This window comes from Thermomyces lanuginosus, assembly GCF_041956635.1.
Source record: "Thermomyces lanuginosus strain ATCC 200065 unplaced genomic scaffold VTN49scaffold_36, whole genome shotgun sequence".
Taxonomy (NCBI): Eukaryota; Fungi; Ascomycota; class Eurotiomycetes; order Eurotiales; family Trichocomaceae; genus Thermomyces; species Thermomyces lanuginosus.
This window is the reverse complement of record NW_027192370.1, coordinates 55,311-69,853: the sequence shown is the minus strand read 5'-3', so window position 1 is coordinate 69,853 and position 14,543 is coordinate 55,311. Positions and strand designations below refer to the sequence as shown.

Here is a 14,543-nt window from a genome sequence, read left to right as displayed (position 1 = left end):
CTAGTAGGATTGATTTTTTTTTTTTTTTTTTTTTTTTTTTTGATCTTTTGAAGGAGGCTAACCTGCATTCTCTCAACGACTTTGTTCTTAACTGTTTGAAGTTGCCTTGGAGCATTCAACAGTTCCTTCGAATTTGTATTCGTAGCATCATAGCCGAATTCCACGCTTCGAATAGTATCTCTTCCCGTCTTGTTTCATTCTGGATGATTTTCGTGTTTTCCTTGCTGACTTGTTCGAAAATATTCTGAGATTTTTCGACTTGAAATGGATGGCCAGTGCTCCTTCTTCAGGAAGATGGTTCGGATGTAGAACGCCACCAAACTCTTCAGGCGCCCAAATTACGGGCCTGATTCGAAGTGGTTGCTAGAGTATTGCTTGGCCCCGAACAATCGTGTCCGACTCGATTGTTATCAGACATGCAAAACTGAATAAAGCGTAAACCTCATCGTTGGTACTCTGTTATATATATATATATATCTCCCTCACCGCTTAGCTGAGCTTTCTGCTTCCGAAACAAAACAAGGATTCAGGACGTCGCTTTGATTGGCGAGAGCACCCTCATCTCAGGTTGTTTCAATCATGAGTTGGTATAGATAGTTGTTCGAATCATGAGATGGCCTCAAATGCTGTCGAATGAAGTGATGAGTAGTCGCTAGCATGGTTGAGGAAGAAGGGGGTTGAAGTGTCCCCGTCCCTCCTGACTAGGACAAGCTATCGGGCTCTGAAGACATACAAAATGGGAGTGGAAGAAATGCGAACGACAGGAGAACCCATCTTTGACTACAGGTCAAGCATGGAAGAGGACACACACACTTTTCGGTTATGCCTAGAGCAAACCAGTTCCGGATGAAGCACAAACGGCCAGAGTTCTTTGTCCAACAGTCCAGATACGCATCCCATGTTTGTCATTAAGCACACGGGCCATTAAGTTGTAGTATTAGGGTAACGGGGTTGCCCTTGCCATCTGGGCATCTGGCAGAAGGAAGCAGCAGAGAGATACTAGGCAGATTCGGATTATCTGTCAATAACAGAAAATAAGTCAAAAAGTAATTTAAAAACAATATTAGACAAAAGTGATATCAATCATATTATCCTGACCTTGTGCCAATATTATCAGAGGGGTGAAAGACTGATGATGTCCTTTGTCGTCTAGGTACCGTTTGCTGGCTCTCCCGCTATTAGGGTCCAGGTACCCGATACGCTAAACTTAAACCGTGCCCTGAAACGAACGAAGTGAGTGAAGGGTCCGAAGGCCGCAGGAAAGCGGAATTGGCTGGCTTCAAATGTACTATCACGTGATCCCCCGAGCAGTTGGCGGGCTTCAAATGTACTATCACGTGATTTCCCGAGCAGTGGGCGGCTTCAAATATACTATCACGTGATCCCCCCAGCAGTAGGTAAGGCTAGCGAAATGAGCACTTTTCACTCCGTACTCAGTACGGAGTAATTACTTCGCAGTTCGCTCTTCGCACGTCATTCGAGGTTCATTTGATTCGTTTGATTCGTTTGGTTCGTTTGGTTCGTTTGGTTCGTTTGGTTCGTTTCAGGGCATGCGTGCACCTGCGCGCGTCACCAGTACTAGAACAATTTCGGCGTTTGGCATTCACGTGACTCAAATCTACGGTGTCCGCAGCGGCCACTTGCGCAATTCTATCCGATCCGCAGGAACAAAGCTGAACAGCAGCAGCAGCATCAATTTATCCAGAACACGCCGATTGCGACACAATCGCAACGGGAACAAACAAGGACAATACAGTTCAAAAATGGGGCGCGCATTAGCAAGATTTGCCAGGCGCTACAAGTACCCAAAAGACTGGGTACCGGCCACCGCGCCGCTGCATATGCGGAAACAAATCTTTCTGTCAGTGAACCTCGCCTCCAGCCATTATTCCATTGAACGAGGAAAAGTCAACTGACAATTAGGATAGACCTGATTTTGTCATTGCATTGATCCGAACACCATTCCTTCCACCGCGGTTCGCATCGTTCTACGTCCCGCTCCATTTCAACAAGCTCGACATGAAGGACTACATGAAGCGTGTGTACAACGTCGACGTGATCCGGGTGCGGAGCTATATCGAGCAGCAAAAAGTCACGCGGGAGCGCCGGGATGGTCGGCCCGGCTATGGCCCCTTGCGGCGACCGCAGTCCAAGAAGCGTATGACGATTGAGATGACGGAGCCGTTTGTTTGGCCGGATCCGCCAAAGGATATGTCTCCGTATGTGTTTTCCCCCCCTCATTCCTGGTGATGATAAAGTTTATGCTGATGGTGAATTATTTAGATGGGAGAAAGATCAATTCCACAAGGCAGCCAAGTTCCAAAGAGAAATGTCCGAGAAGATGCAGCCGCAGGCCACGCTCAAACCAGACGAGGAGGACCGAGAGGCATACGCCAAGCAGGCGAAGGAGTTGCTAGAAGGGAAAGCCGTCTGGAGACCGACCTGGCAGGCTCTGGGTCTGAACTACAATCGTCCAAATGTTCCATCGTTGAGCAAGCCAAAGTCATGATATGCAATTTTTCTCTGCCCTTGTCGTGTATTATTACATATGGATTGGTTTATTCTGCATTCATACAGACACCCGAAAATGACCATATTCAATCATGTATAGAATGGGACATATATATGATTGTACAATCAGAGCCGACTCTCAAACACCTCCAAATGCTGCTGGCCAGGGAAATGCGCGTTGGGCCAGACAACGCGGATCGCTTCCCAAATGTGCCTGGAAAGATGCCCCGTTAGCAGATATTCAACGGCAGGAAACTGGACTGAACATACTTGACATAGATGATCTCGAGACCATCCTGGACTTCCCTCGGCACATCCCGCACATCCTTACGGTTCGCATACGGGAGAAGCACTGTCTTGACGCCCGCTCGCATGGCCCCAATGAGCTTCTCTTTGATGCCGCCGACTGGCATCACGCGGCCGCGCAGGGAGACCTCGCCCGTCATGGCGATCTGCGGCGGCACGGCCTTACCCGAGAAGAGCGAGATGAGTGCGATGGTGTGCGCCAGACCGGCCGATGGGCCGTCCTTGGGGATCGCCCCCGATGGGCAGTGCACGTGGATACTGCGGTTGCGCATGATGTCCTCGTTGGGGTCGTGGCTCAGGCCCAGGTCGAATGCGTGTGCCTTGACCCAGGTAAGCGCCACTTCCACCGACTCTTTCAGCACATCTCCCAGCTTGCCCGTCAGGTGCACCCGCCCGTTGCCCGGCATGTCTGCCACTTCGATGAACAGGATGCTGCCCTGCCCGCCGGTCGAATACGCCACCAGGCCCGTCACGATGCCTGGCCGGGATGACTTCTCGGCGATCTCCTCATCGAACCGTTCGATACCCAGGATATCCTCTAGGTCTTGCAAAGTCACCCGAGGATCGTACGAATCCGCTCTGCTGCCGTCCTTGGCTTCTGCGTATTGCACCGCCTTATATCGGCATACAGATCCAATCTCCCGCTCGAGGTTGCGCACCCCGGACTCACGCGTGTACGCTGTGATGATCTTGTCAATCACCTCGTCCGACATGACCACTTGGCCCTCTGAGAGGCCATTGCTCCGGATCTGCTTGGGTAGCAGGTGCCGTCGCGCAATGTGTCGCTTTTCAAGCGTTGTGTACCCGGCCAACGCGATCGTCTCCATACGATCGAGCAGCGGCGGCGGGATTGTGTCCAACGAATTCGCCGTCGCGATGAAGAGCACCTTGCTCAAATCAATGGGGATGTTCACATAATGGTCCATGAAGGAATGGTTCTGCTCTGGATCCAGCACTTCCAGCATGGCCGCCGACGGATCGCCGTGGAAGTTCGGACCTCCAACCTTGTCGATCTCGTCCAAGAGGAACACAGGATTAGCTACGCCCACCTTCTTCAGTCCGTTCACGATCAGGCCGGGCATAGCGGCAACATAGGTCCGGCGGTGGCCGCGAATCTCCGCCTCATCTCGAACACCGCCGAGCGAGATGCGGTGGAACTTGCGACCCAAAGACGTTGCTATGGACTTGGCCAGGCTGGTCTTTCCCGTTCCTGGGGGCCCAACCAAGAGCAGAATCGGCGACTTGTCAACCATTCGCTTGGTCTTGAGCATTTGCAGCCGGGCCGCTAAGGCTTCCTTGTCGACATCCGGAGCTACAGAGGCGTCTTTCTCCAAGGAATCCAACTTCTCGGAGATCTCGGAAATCTCGCGATCGGTATCCTTGTTGGCTGATTGCTTCAACTTCAAGACTGCAAGATACTCCAGCAATCGCTTCTTAATCTTCTCCAAGCCGTAGTGATCATCGTCCAGCTGTTTCCGAGCACGCTTCAACGTCTCGGGTCCAAGCTGGTCCTCGGTGACCTTGGACCATGGAATGTCCGCTAGATTTTCCAAGTAAGTGCGGCACACACCGTACTCTGCATTGGCCGGGTTCATCTTGCGTAGCCGCTTGAGTTCCCGGTCTGCGACCTTGCGGGCTTCTGGGCTGAGTTGCGCTTCGTTTAGTCTCTGCTGAAGTTCGTCAATCTCGTTGGCCTCTTTGTCGTCTTCGCCGCCCCCTGCGGCACCGGCTGGTGTGATTGTCGGCAAGCCAACTAGAGAGCGCCGCCTAGGATCAAGCTGACCAATGCCGAACGTTCCATTTATCGGGATCTCGGTCGACGTGATCGAGGTAATTTTCATGTTACCTTTGAGGTTCTTAACCTGCCGATCCAGCAGCTCGATGACCAACTCTAGACGGTCCTTGATGTCGAACGAGGCAAGGACACGTAACTTCTCTTCGAAGGTCGAATCCACCACATCCGCCATGAAGTCCGCCAGCTTCCCAGCTTCGGCTATATCTGTGCGGGTTATGAAGACTTCGAACCTACGTGCAACGGTGGGGGAGAGATTCGATGACGTTGTAGGCAGAAGAGCAACGAGCCGTAGAAGGGCGAGAAGCTCTCTTGAGAGCTGCTTCAAGTGCTGAAAGAGTTCGCCAATCTCGGAGTCTGATTCCGCTGACGGAACTGTAGCAGTTGATGTCAGCCATATTGAAGACGGGTGACTCGAAAAGATTCCTCTCACCTGGTTCACTATGCAGCTGCACCTCAGCTTCAAAGTATGGGCGATCGCGGAGGACCTTGACGACAGTCATCCGCTGAACACCAGTCACCAGAAGATACGGCTCCGAATGAATGCGTCTCTGGAGACCGACGATCTTAGCGACGGTCCCATATCGAAACAGATCATCCTTCCGCGCCTGGCCGGCATCCACAACGTCATCAATATCCGAATCCGTTTGGCCGTCATCGATCAAATGTCGCCCATCCTTGGACAGACGAGGCGAGGCCAATGGCACGCAGCCGATAGAGATCGAGCTGAGGTCACGCTTATTGCGGTTGAGTAACGTAGACAATAGATTCGCGAGGTCAGGACGATTCGTCAGAGGGATGCGGAGAGTCAACCCTGGCAGCAGGACTGTGTCCCGAGCCAGGGGTACTAAAGGCAACTTCGTTGTTTTGGTGCTGCTCGAGCCCATGACGAAGCACCTTCAGCCAAAAACGTATAGCAGCGAGAATGCTAGAGCGGTGAAAACGAGCTTCGAGAAGAATAAGAGGAATGAGGGACAGGAGATGAGGAGAAGTTTGGCGTGAGGAGAAAGCTGGTCGGAATGATTGTTGTCACGATCTCCAAATGGCGGAGGATTCGATGATGCGGAGATGAGATGAACGATATGCCGAGGTCTAGAAGACAATCGAACCGCCAACACCCGATCACAGGAAGTCGAATCGCAGGTCACGGAGCCGTTGATGGCCACGTCAAAAGATCCATCATCACAAGCCGATCGTAGAAAACAATGCCTGATGACGGGCATCGATGAGTGCTGTCATGCCATGACAGCTCGTTATCAGATGCTGATAACTCGATAACTGATTATATGATCGACAGAGGTTAGCAAAGTTATACCTATCGGGTTACTCCTCTAATATTTCTCAATCATGTGATTCTCATCTCAATCAACAACTGCTCCGATTTTGCTGCTCCAATGGCCACAGTAACGCCCGCATCCATTCCTTCGGCGCCGAGAACGTCGTTCAATGTCGGCACGCGCCGATCCAAACTGGCTCTCGCCCAAACAGAACTCGTGGTGGAGGCGCTGAAGAAGGCGTACCCGGAACGCCAGTTCAACGTCATCTCGCGAGACACTGCGGGGGATCGGGACCAGACCACCGCGTTCAAGGACTTTACAACAAAGAACCTGTGGACGCAAGAGTTTGAAGAATCTCTTGTAAAAGGCGACCTAGATTTCATTGTCCATTCGCTCAAAGGTGCGGGGTACGCGACATAGAAACCCAAACTTTCAGCCCGCTGAGGAACGTTTGACAGATGTCCCGACCTTGTTACCTCCAAAATGTGCCCTCGGTGGCGTGATAAAGCGCGAAGATCCCCGCGACGTTCTGGTCATGAAGCAAGGCCTTCCCTACCGGTCGCTCGATGAACTCCCCGCCGGCTCCGTCGTTGGCACCTCGTCGATTCGGCGAACGGCGCAGTTAGCCCAGCGATATCCTCATCTTAAAGTCGAAAGCACCCGCGGAAATCTCGGGACGCGCTTGGCTAAGCTGGACGCCCCAGATGGACGCTACACGTGTCTGATCCTCGCTGCGGCAGGGTTGCTTCGGCTTGGCTTGGGAGATCGCATTACGCAGTACCTCGACTCGACTAATGGTAAAATGCTATATGCTGTTGGACAGGGTGCGATCGGGATCGAGATCCGCGAGGACGACAACACCGTGTTGGAGATGCTCGATAAAATTGGTGACAAGGAGACATTGTTGGCCACGCTGGCTGAACGTAGTCTGCTGCGCACGCTGGAAGGCGGCTGCAGCGCCCCGCTCGGAGTGGAGTCGCAATGGTTGCCACGAGAAGACGGAGCGCCGAAGCTGCGGATGCGTGCTATCGTCGTTGCAGTCGATGGTTCTCGCAGCGCGGAGGCTGAGGTCGAGGGAGATGTACAGGACGCCCGGTCAGCCGAGGCCTTTGGCCTGGAGGTGGCGAAGGAATTGGTCGCCCAGGGAGCAGGAGCTATCTTGGATGAAATCAAGAGAAGCAAGATCACGTCGTAAATTCCAGGCCAACATCTAACACTAAGCTCAGATGTGGAAGTCGACGTGGAGATGCTGGCCCTCTCCACTCCACGAATAGAACTCCGTTCTGTAAAGTGATGAAATGCATACAGAAATAGACGAAAGTTGAATCAGGCTCACTGCCAGTGGCATAGTCCTTTGCAGATACAGTTTACAAAACACCAGTGTTTGTAGACTACGCATTATTTCAGATATGTTCTTGTAATTCTTATCCTCTATTCAATGTGTTCCCCGATCCTCGGGGGTGCTCTTCCTTGAATTCATCCCAGGCCCGTGCTTTCATTGTCTCTTCGTCAGCTTTCTCCATGTCGTCTTCGTCGATTTCCGGAGGAGGCTGGTTGTTGCCTCCCTCGATGATGCCGCCGCGTTTTCGTTCTTCCTCCAGGTACTCCTCAATTGTCATTGTGGGGAGGTTGTGACCCGGTCTGAAGACGCCCTGTCTGAGTTGAGTGCGGCGATCAGTCAGTGTGAACGGTTGCAGGGGCTTTCCATCTTTGCTGAGGAGCGGCCCCAGCTTCCCACCAGATAGCAGCTGGGCAACCGGCGGGTCCAGTCGCTCCGAATAGCCCGACTTGTCAACCGGGTTACGTTGTCTCGATTCTTCGGGAGCTGGGCGCTCTGGCGGCCGCGGTACGTTCTTCATCTGCACAAGCATGGACAGCTCCTGTGATATCATATCCAGCGACTGGAACGTCTGGTGCGTGAAAAAATTGATTTCTGCCAAGTACAATTGCCGCGTAATATCTTCGTCAGCCTGCAGTTGCGATTGCTGTTGTGAGAGATACTGGTTGACAGTGTCAGAGCGCAATCGTTAACAAGCAAGAGCCCCAACTAAACCAATCGGTACCTCGAGCTTCTGTTTCAGTTCCTTCTCCTCGCGAAACCGCGCAACTTTGACCTCTCGACGATGTGCGGCATCAGTTTGGGATGCCAGAGTGAAAGATGTGGGATTTTCCTGGTAGCGTTCAAAAAGCTTTCGATCGTTGGCGGACAGGAGGTCATAGTGATCCAGTCGGGTGAGATACTTCTCGTACTCGCCGAGGACACGTCGAAGGAGCGATTCTCGATCCGTAGTAGACGAGCGCTGCAGCACTTCTGCCAGTAGATAGTCCACCGTCAGGAGTCTTCAGCCCCGCAGCGTTCGTCAAAGATCAACGGATTAGTTTTCGTTCGTCCATGACAGACATTCTTGCAAATAGACCGGACCGTACTGTAAATCTGTCGTCGCGATATCTTCCAGTCCCTCGTTAGTGCTGAATACAGAAGCCCGGCTGACCAGGTTCTGGCATTCTTCGAACTTGGAGATGGCCATCGCGACCTTTTCCTGATACGACTCGTTGGTAGGATCGGGATTTTCCTCTACGTCAGCCTTCAGAGCTTTAGCCTCCAAAAAGAGAGCCCGAAGGCTTTGCTCTTGCTCCGCCATGGTGAAAGGGAACGTTATGAGAGCGATTAGTCGGATAACAGGGTGCAGAGAGACGCGAGTCTTGAAATCTGAGACTTGTATCAGCACCTCATGTGGCATGTCCGTAAATCACGTGGTATTTATCTTCACGTGATTAGGGCTTGCTGACTAAGGTAGCCTGCCCCTCTTGGATGGTCTGGCGGCTCTGGCCAGGCAGCTGCTGACAGCGACTCGCCCAGCCCGGCAATGAGTTAGGGCTAAGCCTACGACCTCACCCTCAGCTGGGTCAATGGCATTCAAGTATAATAGCGAGGGTTAGCGTCAAACAAACAACGAGAATCATAGAGATGGATGGATTCAAACTTTGCTACCGAAAACTGATCATCAACCACCAAATGGTGCAAGCACACAATGATTTTACGGTGTACGGAGCATTGAGAGTGACGAAATAACGAAGCGCAATATACAGTACTATGATCGCTATTTCTAGGCGTATGACACAGGGAAAATGCAAACGGATATCCACGGTCACAAACTCTTACCGTTCTTGGACTCCTCGCTTCTTGCGTTCACATCTTCAGAATCAACAAAAGATCTACAACAGGACAGTTTTGGTTTTACACAGCAACATCCGGCAATTACTAAATACTAGGCAGTGAACAAACCATGGAGCCAGACAAGTACAGCGATAGCTTTTCACCGGACGATGTTGAGGCATCGACGGATTCTGAGGTCGATGATCCAGATGTCCAGGAACTGGAGGAAAGGTCGAAACGGATCGCACAAAATGAGCTCTTCAAGTCATTGTGAGAGATAGTGATCATGATTATCCATCCTGTCAGCTACAATGCAATGCTAACTCAAGTTCATTAACAGGATATCAGAGGCGGCTAATTCCACACCGAGGGACTTGGAAGCCGAGTCGGCTTGTGAAAAAGCCAGCCCGGACGAATCAATCCGATACCTCATTTCGAATCAGGATCTTGCAGCGGGCACACTGGACCCCAGAGAATATCAGCTGGAGCTATTTGAGAAGGCAAAGAAGGAAAATACCATTGCTGTATTGGATACAGGTTGGGAGCACCAGGACTCTTAGGAGCGGTCTCTGTTAACTAAAGATTGGGTATTAGGCTCCGGAAAGACCTTGATTGCAGTACTTCTTTTGAAGCACACCATTCAAAATGAGCTGATTGCTCGAAGCGAGGGCAGACAACCTCGGATATCGTTCTTTCTAGTATGTCTCTTTCGACAGCGGGGGAGCTCGTGGTACGCAGTTCTAAGAACCACTTAGGTGGACAGTGTGGCCTTGGTCTACCAGCAAACTGCAGTTCTTCAGAACAACCTTGATCAAAAGGTCACGCAGCTCTTCGGTGCCATGAACGTCGACCTTTGGAACAGGGATGTCTGGAACCATCATTTCGAGTCAAGCATGGTGATCGTCTGCACAGCGACCATCCTCCATCAATGTCTACTGAACTCATACATCACGATGGAGAAGATCAACTTGCTGATCTTCGACGAAGCTCATCACACGAAAAAGGACCATCCATATGCCAGGTAAATGACAACACAACAACGCAGTGAAAACTACTCTTACATCTGCCAGGATCATCAAGGACGCCTATCTCAAGACAAGCCCCGAACAGCGGCCACGAATTTTTGGAATGACTGCATCCCCTGTCGACGAGAAAGGAGACATAGTGAAAACTGCACAGTAAGGACTTTCACTGACAAGTATAGCCAAGTCTAATCGCTGCAGGACTCTGGAGACTCTTCTGCATAGCCGGATTACAACCACATCTAACCTAGCCCTCCTCCACCAAGTGGTGGGGCGCCCAAAAGAAGAGATATGGCGATATCCTAGGCTTGGTCAGCCCTTACGAACCTCATTATATGACACGATGGAGAAGAACTTTGGCCATCTTGAATGTCTTGAAACGACATTCAAGTATGCGTTGAGCGCGAGCGCAGAACTCGGCCCATGGTTCTCGGACCACGTTTGGAAACACGCTCTGGCTGAAGAAATGGTCCCAAAACTACATGGAAAAATTAGCACAAGATTCAGGCGGTTTCCACAGGAGGATGCAATGGCCAGAATTGAGGCCGAGTCTAAGAGCTTGCAGGAAGCAGTCACGTTCGTCGCAAACCACCACCCTAACGAGAACGAGATCCTAAGCCAACTCAGCCCCAAAGTCCATTTGCTTTACGAGAAGTTATCTTTGATTTTCCAGTATTCCAAAGATACAAAATGCATCGTGTTCACTCAGCAGCGTCACACAGCAAGGCTCTTAGGGGATCTCTTTGCGATCTTGGAGGTACCAAATCTCCATCCTGGTGTTCTGGTAGGAATCAGATCCGGCGATGTTGCTGGGATGAACACCACCTACCGTCAACAGTTCAAAGTCATGACGGAATTTAGGAAAGGTGGCATCAATTGTTTGGTACAGCTCGCCCTTATACAAGACTATTTGCGTCTGCTGATCGGTTCGTAAAGTTCGCCACCTCTGTCGCGGAGGAAGGACTCGACATCCCAGATTGCAACTTGGTCGTTAGGTGCGTAGCTGAATGAGCCCGGCTGCATGGATAAGTAGTGCAGTTTGCTGATATTCACCAAAAGATTCGATCTGTACGACACCCTGATTCAGTATATTCAAAGTCGAGGACGGGCCAGACACGCAAATTCAACGGTGCAGCACCGTTTTACCCTATGAACTGCTCAGAATTAATGTGCCTCAGTACGCCCATATGGTTGAATTTGGAAACGTTGCGCAAGAAAGAAAGCTGGAGGAAGTACGCGAATCCGAGGTAAACTCAATGACTTGGTCGAACGGACTGAGGAGTCTGCTGACGAATTGCCAGGAGCTGATGCGTCGATTCTGCGAATGCCTGCCGAAGGATAGGCTGCTTGGGGACGACGAAGATATCAATGACCTTTTACAGAAAGAAAGTCAGAAAAGAACGTACAAGATTGCAAAAACTGGTGCGACACTAACCTATCATTCAGCGCTTTCCGTTCTCGCTCGCTATGCGAGTTCTTTGGTCAGTTTCCCGTTAAGGCATCACTCGATTCCTTGCAATGTTGGCTGATTGATTCTAGCAATACGAGAACGAGGAATGCCCACAGGTTAACTACTTCGTGTTTCCGGCGCGCGGTATGTTTGTTTGTGAAGTTATTCTGCCAGAGAAGTCGCCGGTTCGACGACTTGTTGGCAAGCCCGAAACTCAGAAACTGCTAGCGAAGCAGTCTGCAGCTTTTGACATGTGTATTCTGCTCCGAAAGCAAGGTTTGCTGAATGAGTTCTTCCTGTCTACCTATCGAAAGCGATTGCCTTTGATGAGAAACGCGAAGCTTGCGATTGGGACTAAGAAGACCAATCAGTACCGCATGGTTACCAAACCAGCGATCTGGGATCAGACTTTTGACACTGTGCCAGAGGTCCTCTATTTGACAATAATCATCCTCAAGCCAGCTAGATGCCTGACTCGCAGTCATCAGAGCATCATTCTATTAACACGCGCGCGACTACCTCAGTTTCCAGAGTTTCCGATTTATCTGGAGGACAACGTCGAGACGATGGTGCAAACGGTGGCAGTGGAAGAAGCCTCACCTATTAGGTCGGTCGACTTGAATCTGTTGACAACTTTCACACTTCGTGTGTTCAAGGACCTTTATAACAAGGTATATGACCATAACTCGGCGGCACTTCCATATTGGCTAGCGCCGGCACAGTCCACCGTGGACTCTCCAACAAGAGACGTGGATCCACTCGTTGTCATTGACTGGAATATGCTGCGGTACATTCATGACAACAAGTCTATACCCTCAACCGGTGCTGGCGCGCCCGACGACATGAATGGGCGCTTCGTATATGACCAATGGGATGGCAGATACCGCTACTTCCTGACGGGTGTGAACCACTCCCTTCGTCCATCAGACCCTCCTCCTCCATTCGTTGGTCGTCGTCGGTTTATGAACAGCATCATGGAATATTGCCTGAGTCTGTATCGTAACTCTCGCCCAGGCTTCCTTACCCGCTGCGATTGGAATCAACCGGTGTATGATGCAGAATTGGTACCTTTACGCCGGAATTTTCTGGACAAGTCATCTGAAAAGGAAAGGGCAATAGAAAAGAGATCTGTTGTGTGTTTGGAGGCTTTAACGATTTCTGCCGTAGGTTGAGTGTGCCCAAAATCCTCCAGAGTGACGTCCATAAAATCTCACCACAAGTCCAGATACCTGCTTCAATCGCTGCAACTTGTTTCGCATTTCCGGCGATCATCACCAGACTGGAGTCGTACCTCATTGCCCAGGATGCTTGCGAAAGTTTGCAGCTCAAAGTCGAGCTGGCGTACGCTCTAGAGGCATTGACCAAGGATTCCGACAATACTGAGGAACATAGAGGCAAACAGGTTCATTTCCAACGTGGTATGGGAAAGAACTACGAACGTCTCGAGTTCCTGGGTGACAGTTTCTTGAAAATGGCCACGTCCATTTCGCTGTTTGCCCAAAACCCGCACGACCAGGAATTTGACTACCACGTGAACAGAATGTGTCTCATTTGCAACAGAAATCTTTTCAATACAGCGAAGGAACGGAAAATCTACGAGTTTATTCGCAGCAAGGGATTTTCTAGGTGTGTGAATCAAACCGCGCTACCATGGCACATCAGAATGTTCACACTCAGGTTTGCCCAGACGCAACTGGTATCCACGAGGACTGAAACTGCTGCAGGGTAAAGGGAACGAAGGCAAGGATTCGTCTGATGGCGAGCACGCGCTCGGTGAGAAGACGATTGCGGACGTTTGTGAAGCTCTAATCGGCGCTTGTATCCTATCCGGGGGCCCAGAACACCGATTTGACATGGCAACTAAGGCCGTCACTGTCATGGTCAACAGTCCCAGCCATCAGGCTCAGCGATGGAGAGACTACTACGCCTTATACACCTTGCCCCCGTATCAAATCCAGGACCCCGATGGGTTTGAAATCGATTTGGCCCAGAAAATTGAAAAGAAGTTGGGCTATCACTTCAAGCATCCGAGATTGCTTCGATCTGCCTTCACCCATCCATCGTATCCTCAGGCTTGGGCAAAGGTCCCATGTTATCAACGTCTCGAATTTCTTGGTGATTCACTGTTAGATATGGCATGCATTGAAGATTTATTCCATCGATTCCCAAGTCGTGACCCGCAATGGTTGACGGAGCATAAGGTAGAGTTGCATCTAATCGCTGTTGTGAAATTGTTCTAACCAATGAGCAGATGGCTATTGCTTCGAACAAATTTCTGGGAGCTCTAGCCATCAAACTGGATTTGCATACTCACCTGCAGCATTTCAGCAACCCTCTGACAAATCAGATCACTCAGTATGCAGAGGAGACCAAAGCAATCATTCAAAACAACAGCAGTGTGGATTTCTGGCTGCTGACGGGAGATCCACCAAAGGTAGGCCGTCGAAGAACCGTCTACTGCTTGTGCCGTCTTGTCGCAGTCATAACTAACAGTTAAATCAGTGTTTGCCCGACATAGTTGAGTCGTACATCGGGGCTATTTTTGTGGATTCCTGCTTCAACTTCGACGTCGTTGAGGACTTTTATCGCAGACACATCAGTCCCTACTTTGAGGACATGTCGCTCTACGACTCCTTCGCAAACAAGCACCCGACGGTAAGGTTCGGACACTAGCTTTTTGGAGTATCTTTTTAACCTCTTGACAGACATTTCTCCATAACCGGCTGACCAAGGACTTCGGATGCGCCCAGTACAGCCTGAAATCGGGCGAGATTCCATCGGTAGATGGTGCACCTCCTGTAATCCTCGCGGCATTGCTGGTTCACAACACGGTTCTGGCCATGGCCACCGCATCGTCCAGTCGACATGCAAAGATTAGGGCTAGCGAGACTGCACTTGAGAAATTGGAGCAGCTTGCAGTGTCGGATTTTCGCAAGCAATATCGATGTGATTGTTCTCAAACGAACTTAGACCAGATTGCTCGCGAGGCCGTGGCGGGATCTGCAGTTTAGACCAGATAGACATGCAC

The 14,543-nt window shown here is 50.7% G+C and overlaps 5 protein-coding genes across 5 annotated transcripts; 3 read left to right on the top strand and 2 right to left on the bottom strand.

The window, feature by feature from the left end:
- Positions 1 to 1,763: 1,763 nt before the first annotated feature.
- Positions 1,764 to 2,509, top strand: VTN49DRAFT_5812 (mitochondrial 54S ribosomal protein uL23m; the record flags this gene model as incomplete). The annotated part of the gene is made up of 3 exons (XM_069413911.1): positions 1,764 to 1,861; positions 1,929 to 2,219; positions 2,284 to 2,509. 3 exons carry the CDS (start codon positions 1,764 to 1,766, stop codon positions 2,507 to 2,509), a joined length of 615 nt encoding a protein of 204 aa, XP_069266036.1.
- Positions 2,510 to 2,637: 128 nt separating this feature from the next.
- On the bottom strand, positions 2,638 to 5,496 carry VTN49DRAFT_5811 (uncharacterized protein; the record flags this gene model as incomplete). The annotated part of the gene is made up of 3 exons (XM_069413910.1): positions 2,638 to 2,725; positions 2,782 to 4,984; positions 5,043 to 5,496. The coding sequence occupies 3 exons, from the start codon at positions 5,494 to 5,496 to the stop codon at positions 2,638 to 2,640; spliced, it is 2,745 nt and encodes a 914-aa protein (XP_069266035.1).
- Positions 5,497 to 6,003: 507 nt separating this feature from the next.
- Positions 6,004 to 7,081, top strand: VTN49DRAFT_5810 (uncharacterized protein; the record flags this gene model as incomplete). Its single annotated transcript, XM_069413909.1, has 2 exons — positions 6,004 to 6,286; positions 6,345 to 7,081. 2 exons carry the CDS (start codon positions 6,004 to 6,006, stop codon positions 7,079 to 7,081), a joined length of 1,020 nt encoding a protein of 339 aa, XP_069266034.1.
- Positions 7,082 to 7,310: 229 nt separating this feature from the next.
- VTN49DRAFT_5809 (uncharacterized protein) lies at positions 7,311 to 8,528 on the bottom strand (the record flags this gene model as incomplete). Its single annotated transcript, XM_069413907.1, has 3 exons — positions 7,311 to 7,886; positions 7,950 to 8,226; positions 8,314 to 8,528. 3 exons carry the CDS (start codon positions 8,526 to 8,528, stop codon positions 7,311 to 7,313), a joined length of 1,068 nt encoding a protein of 355 aa, XP_069266033.1.
- A 645-nt stretch (positions 8,529 to 9,173) lies between these two features.
- On the top strand, positions 9,174 to 14,526 carry VTN49DRAFT_5808 (uncharacterized protein; the record flags this gene model as incomplete). The annotated part of the gene is made up of 16 exons (XM_069413906.1): positions 9,174 to 9,313; positions 9,384 to 9,580; positions 9,638 to 9,741; positions 9,799 to 10,064; positions 10,114 to 10,221; positions 10,267 to 10,948; positions 11,002 to 11,060; positions 11,125 to 11,133; positions 11,201 to 11,312; positions 11,367 to 11,546; positions 11,605 to 12,579; positions 12,741 to 13,141; positions 13,203 to 13,716; positions 13,767 to 13,949; positions 14,018 to 14,170; positions 14,221 to 14,526. The coding sequence occupies 16 exons, from the start codon at positions 9,174 to 9,176 to the stop codon at positions 14,524 to 14,526; spliced, it is 4,389 nt and encodes a 1,462-aa protein (XP_069266032.1).
- Between the last annotated feature and the right edge of the window lie 17 nt (positions 14,527 to 14,543).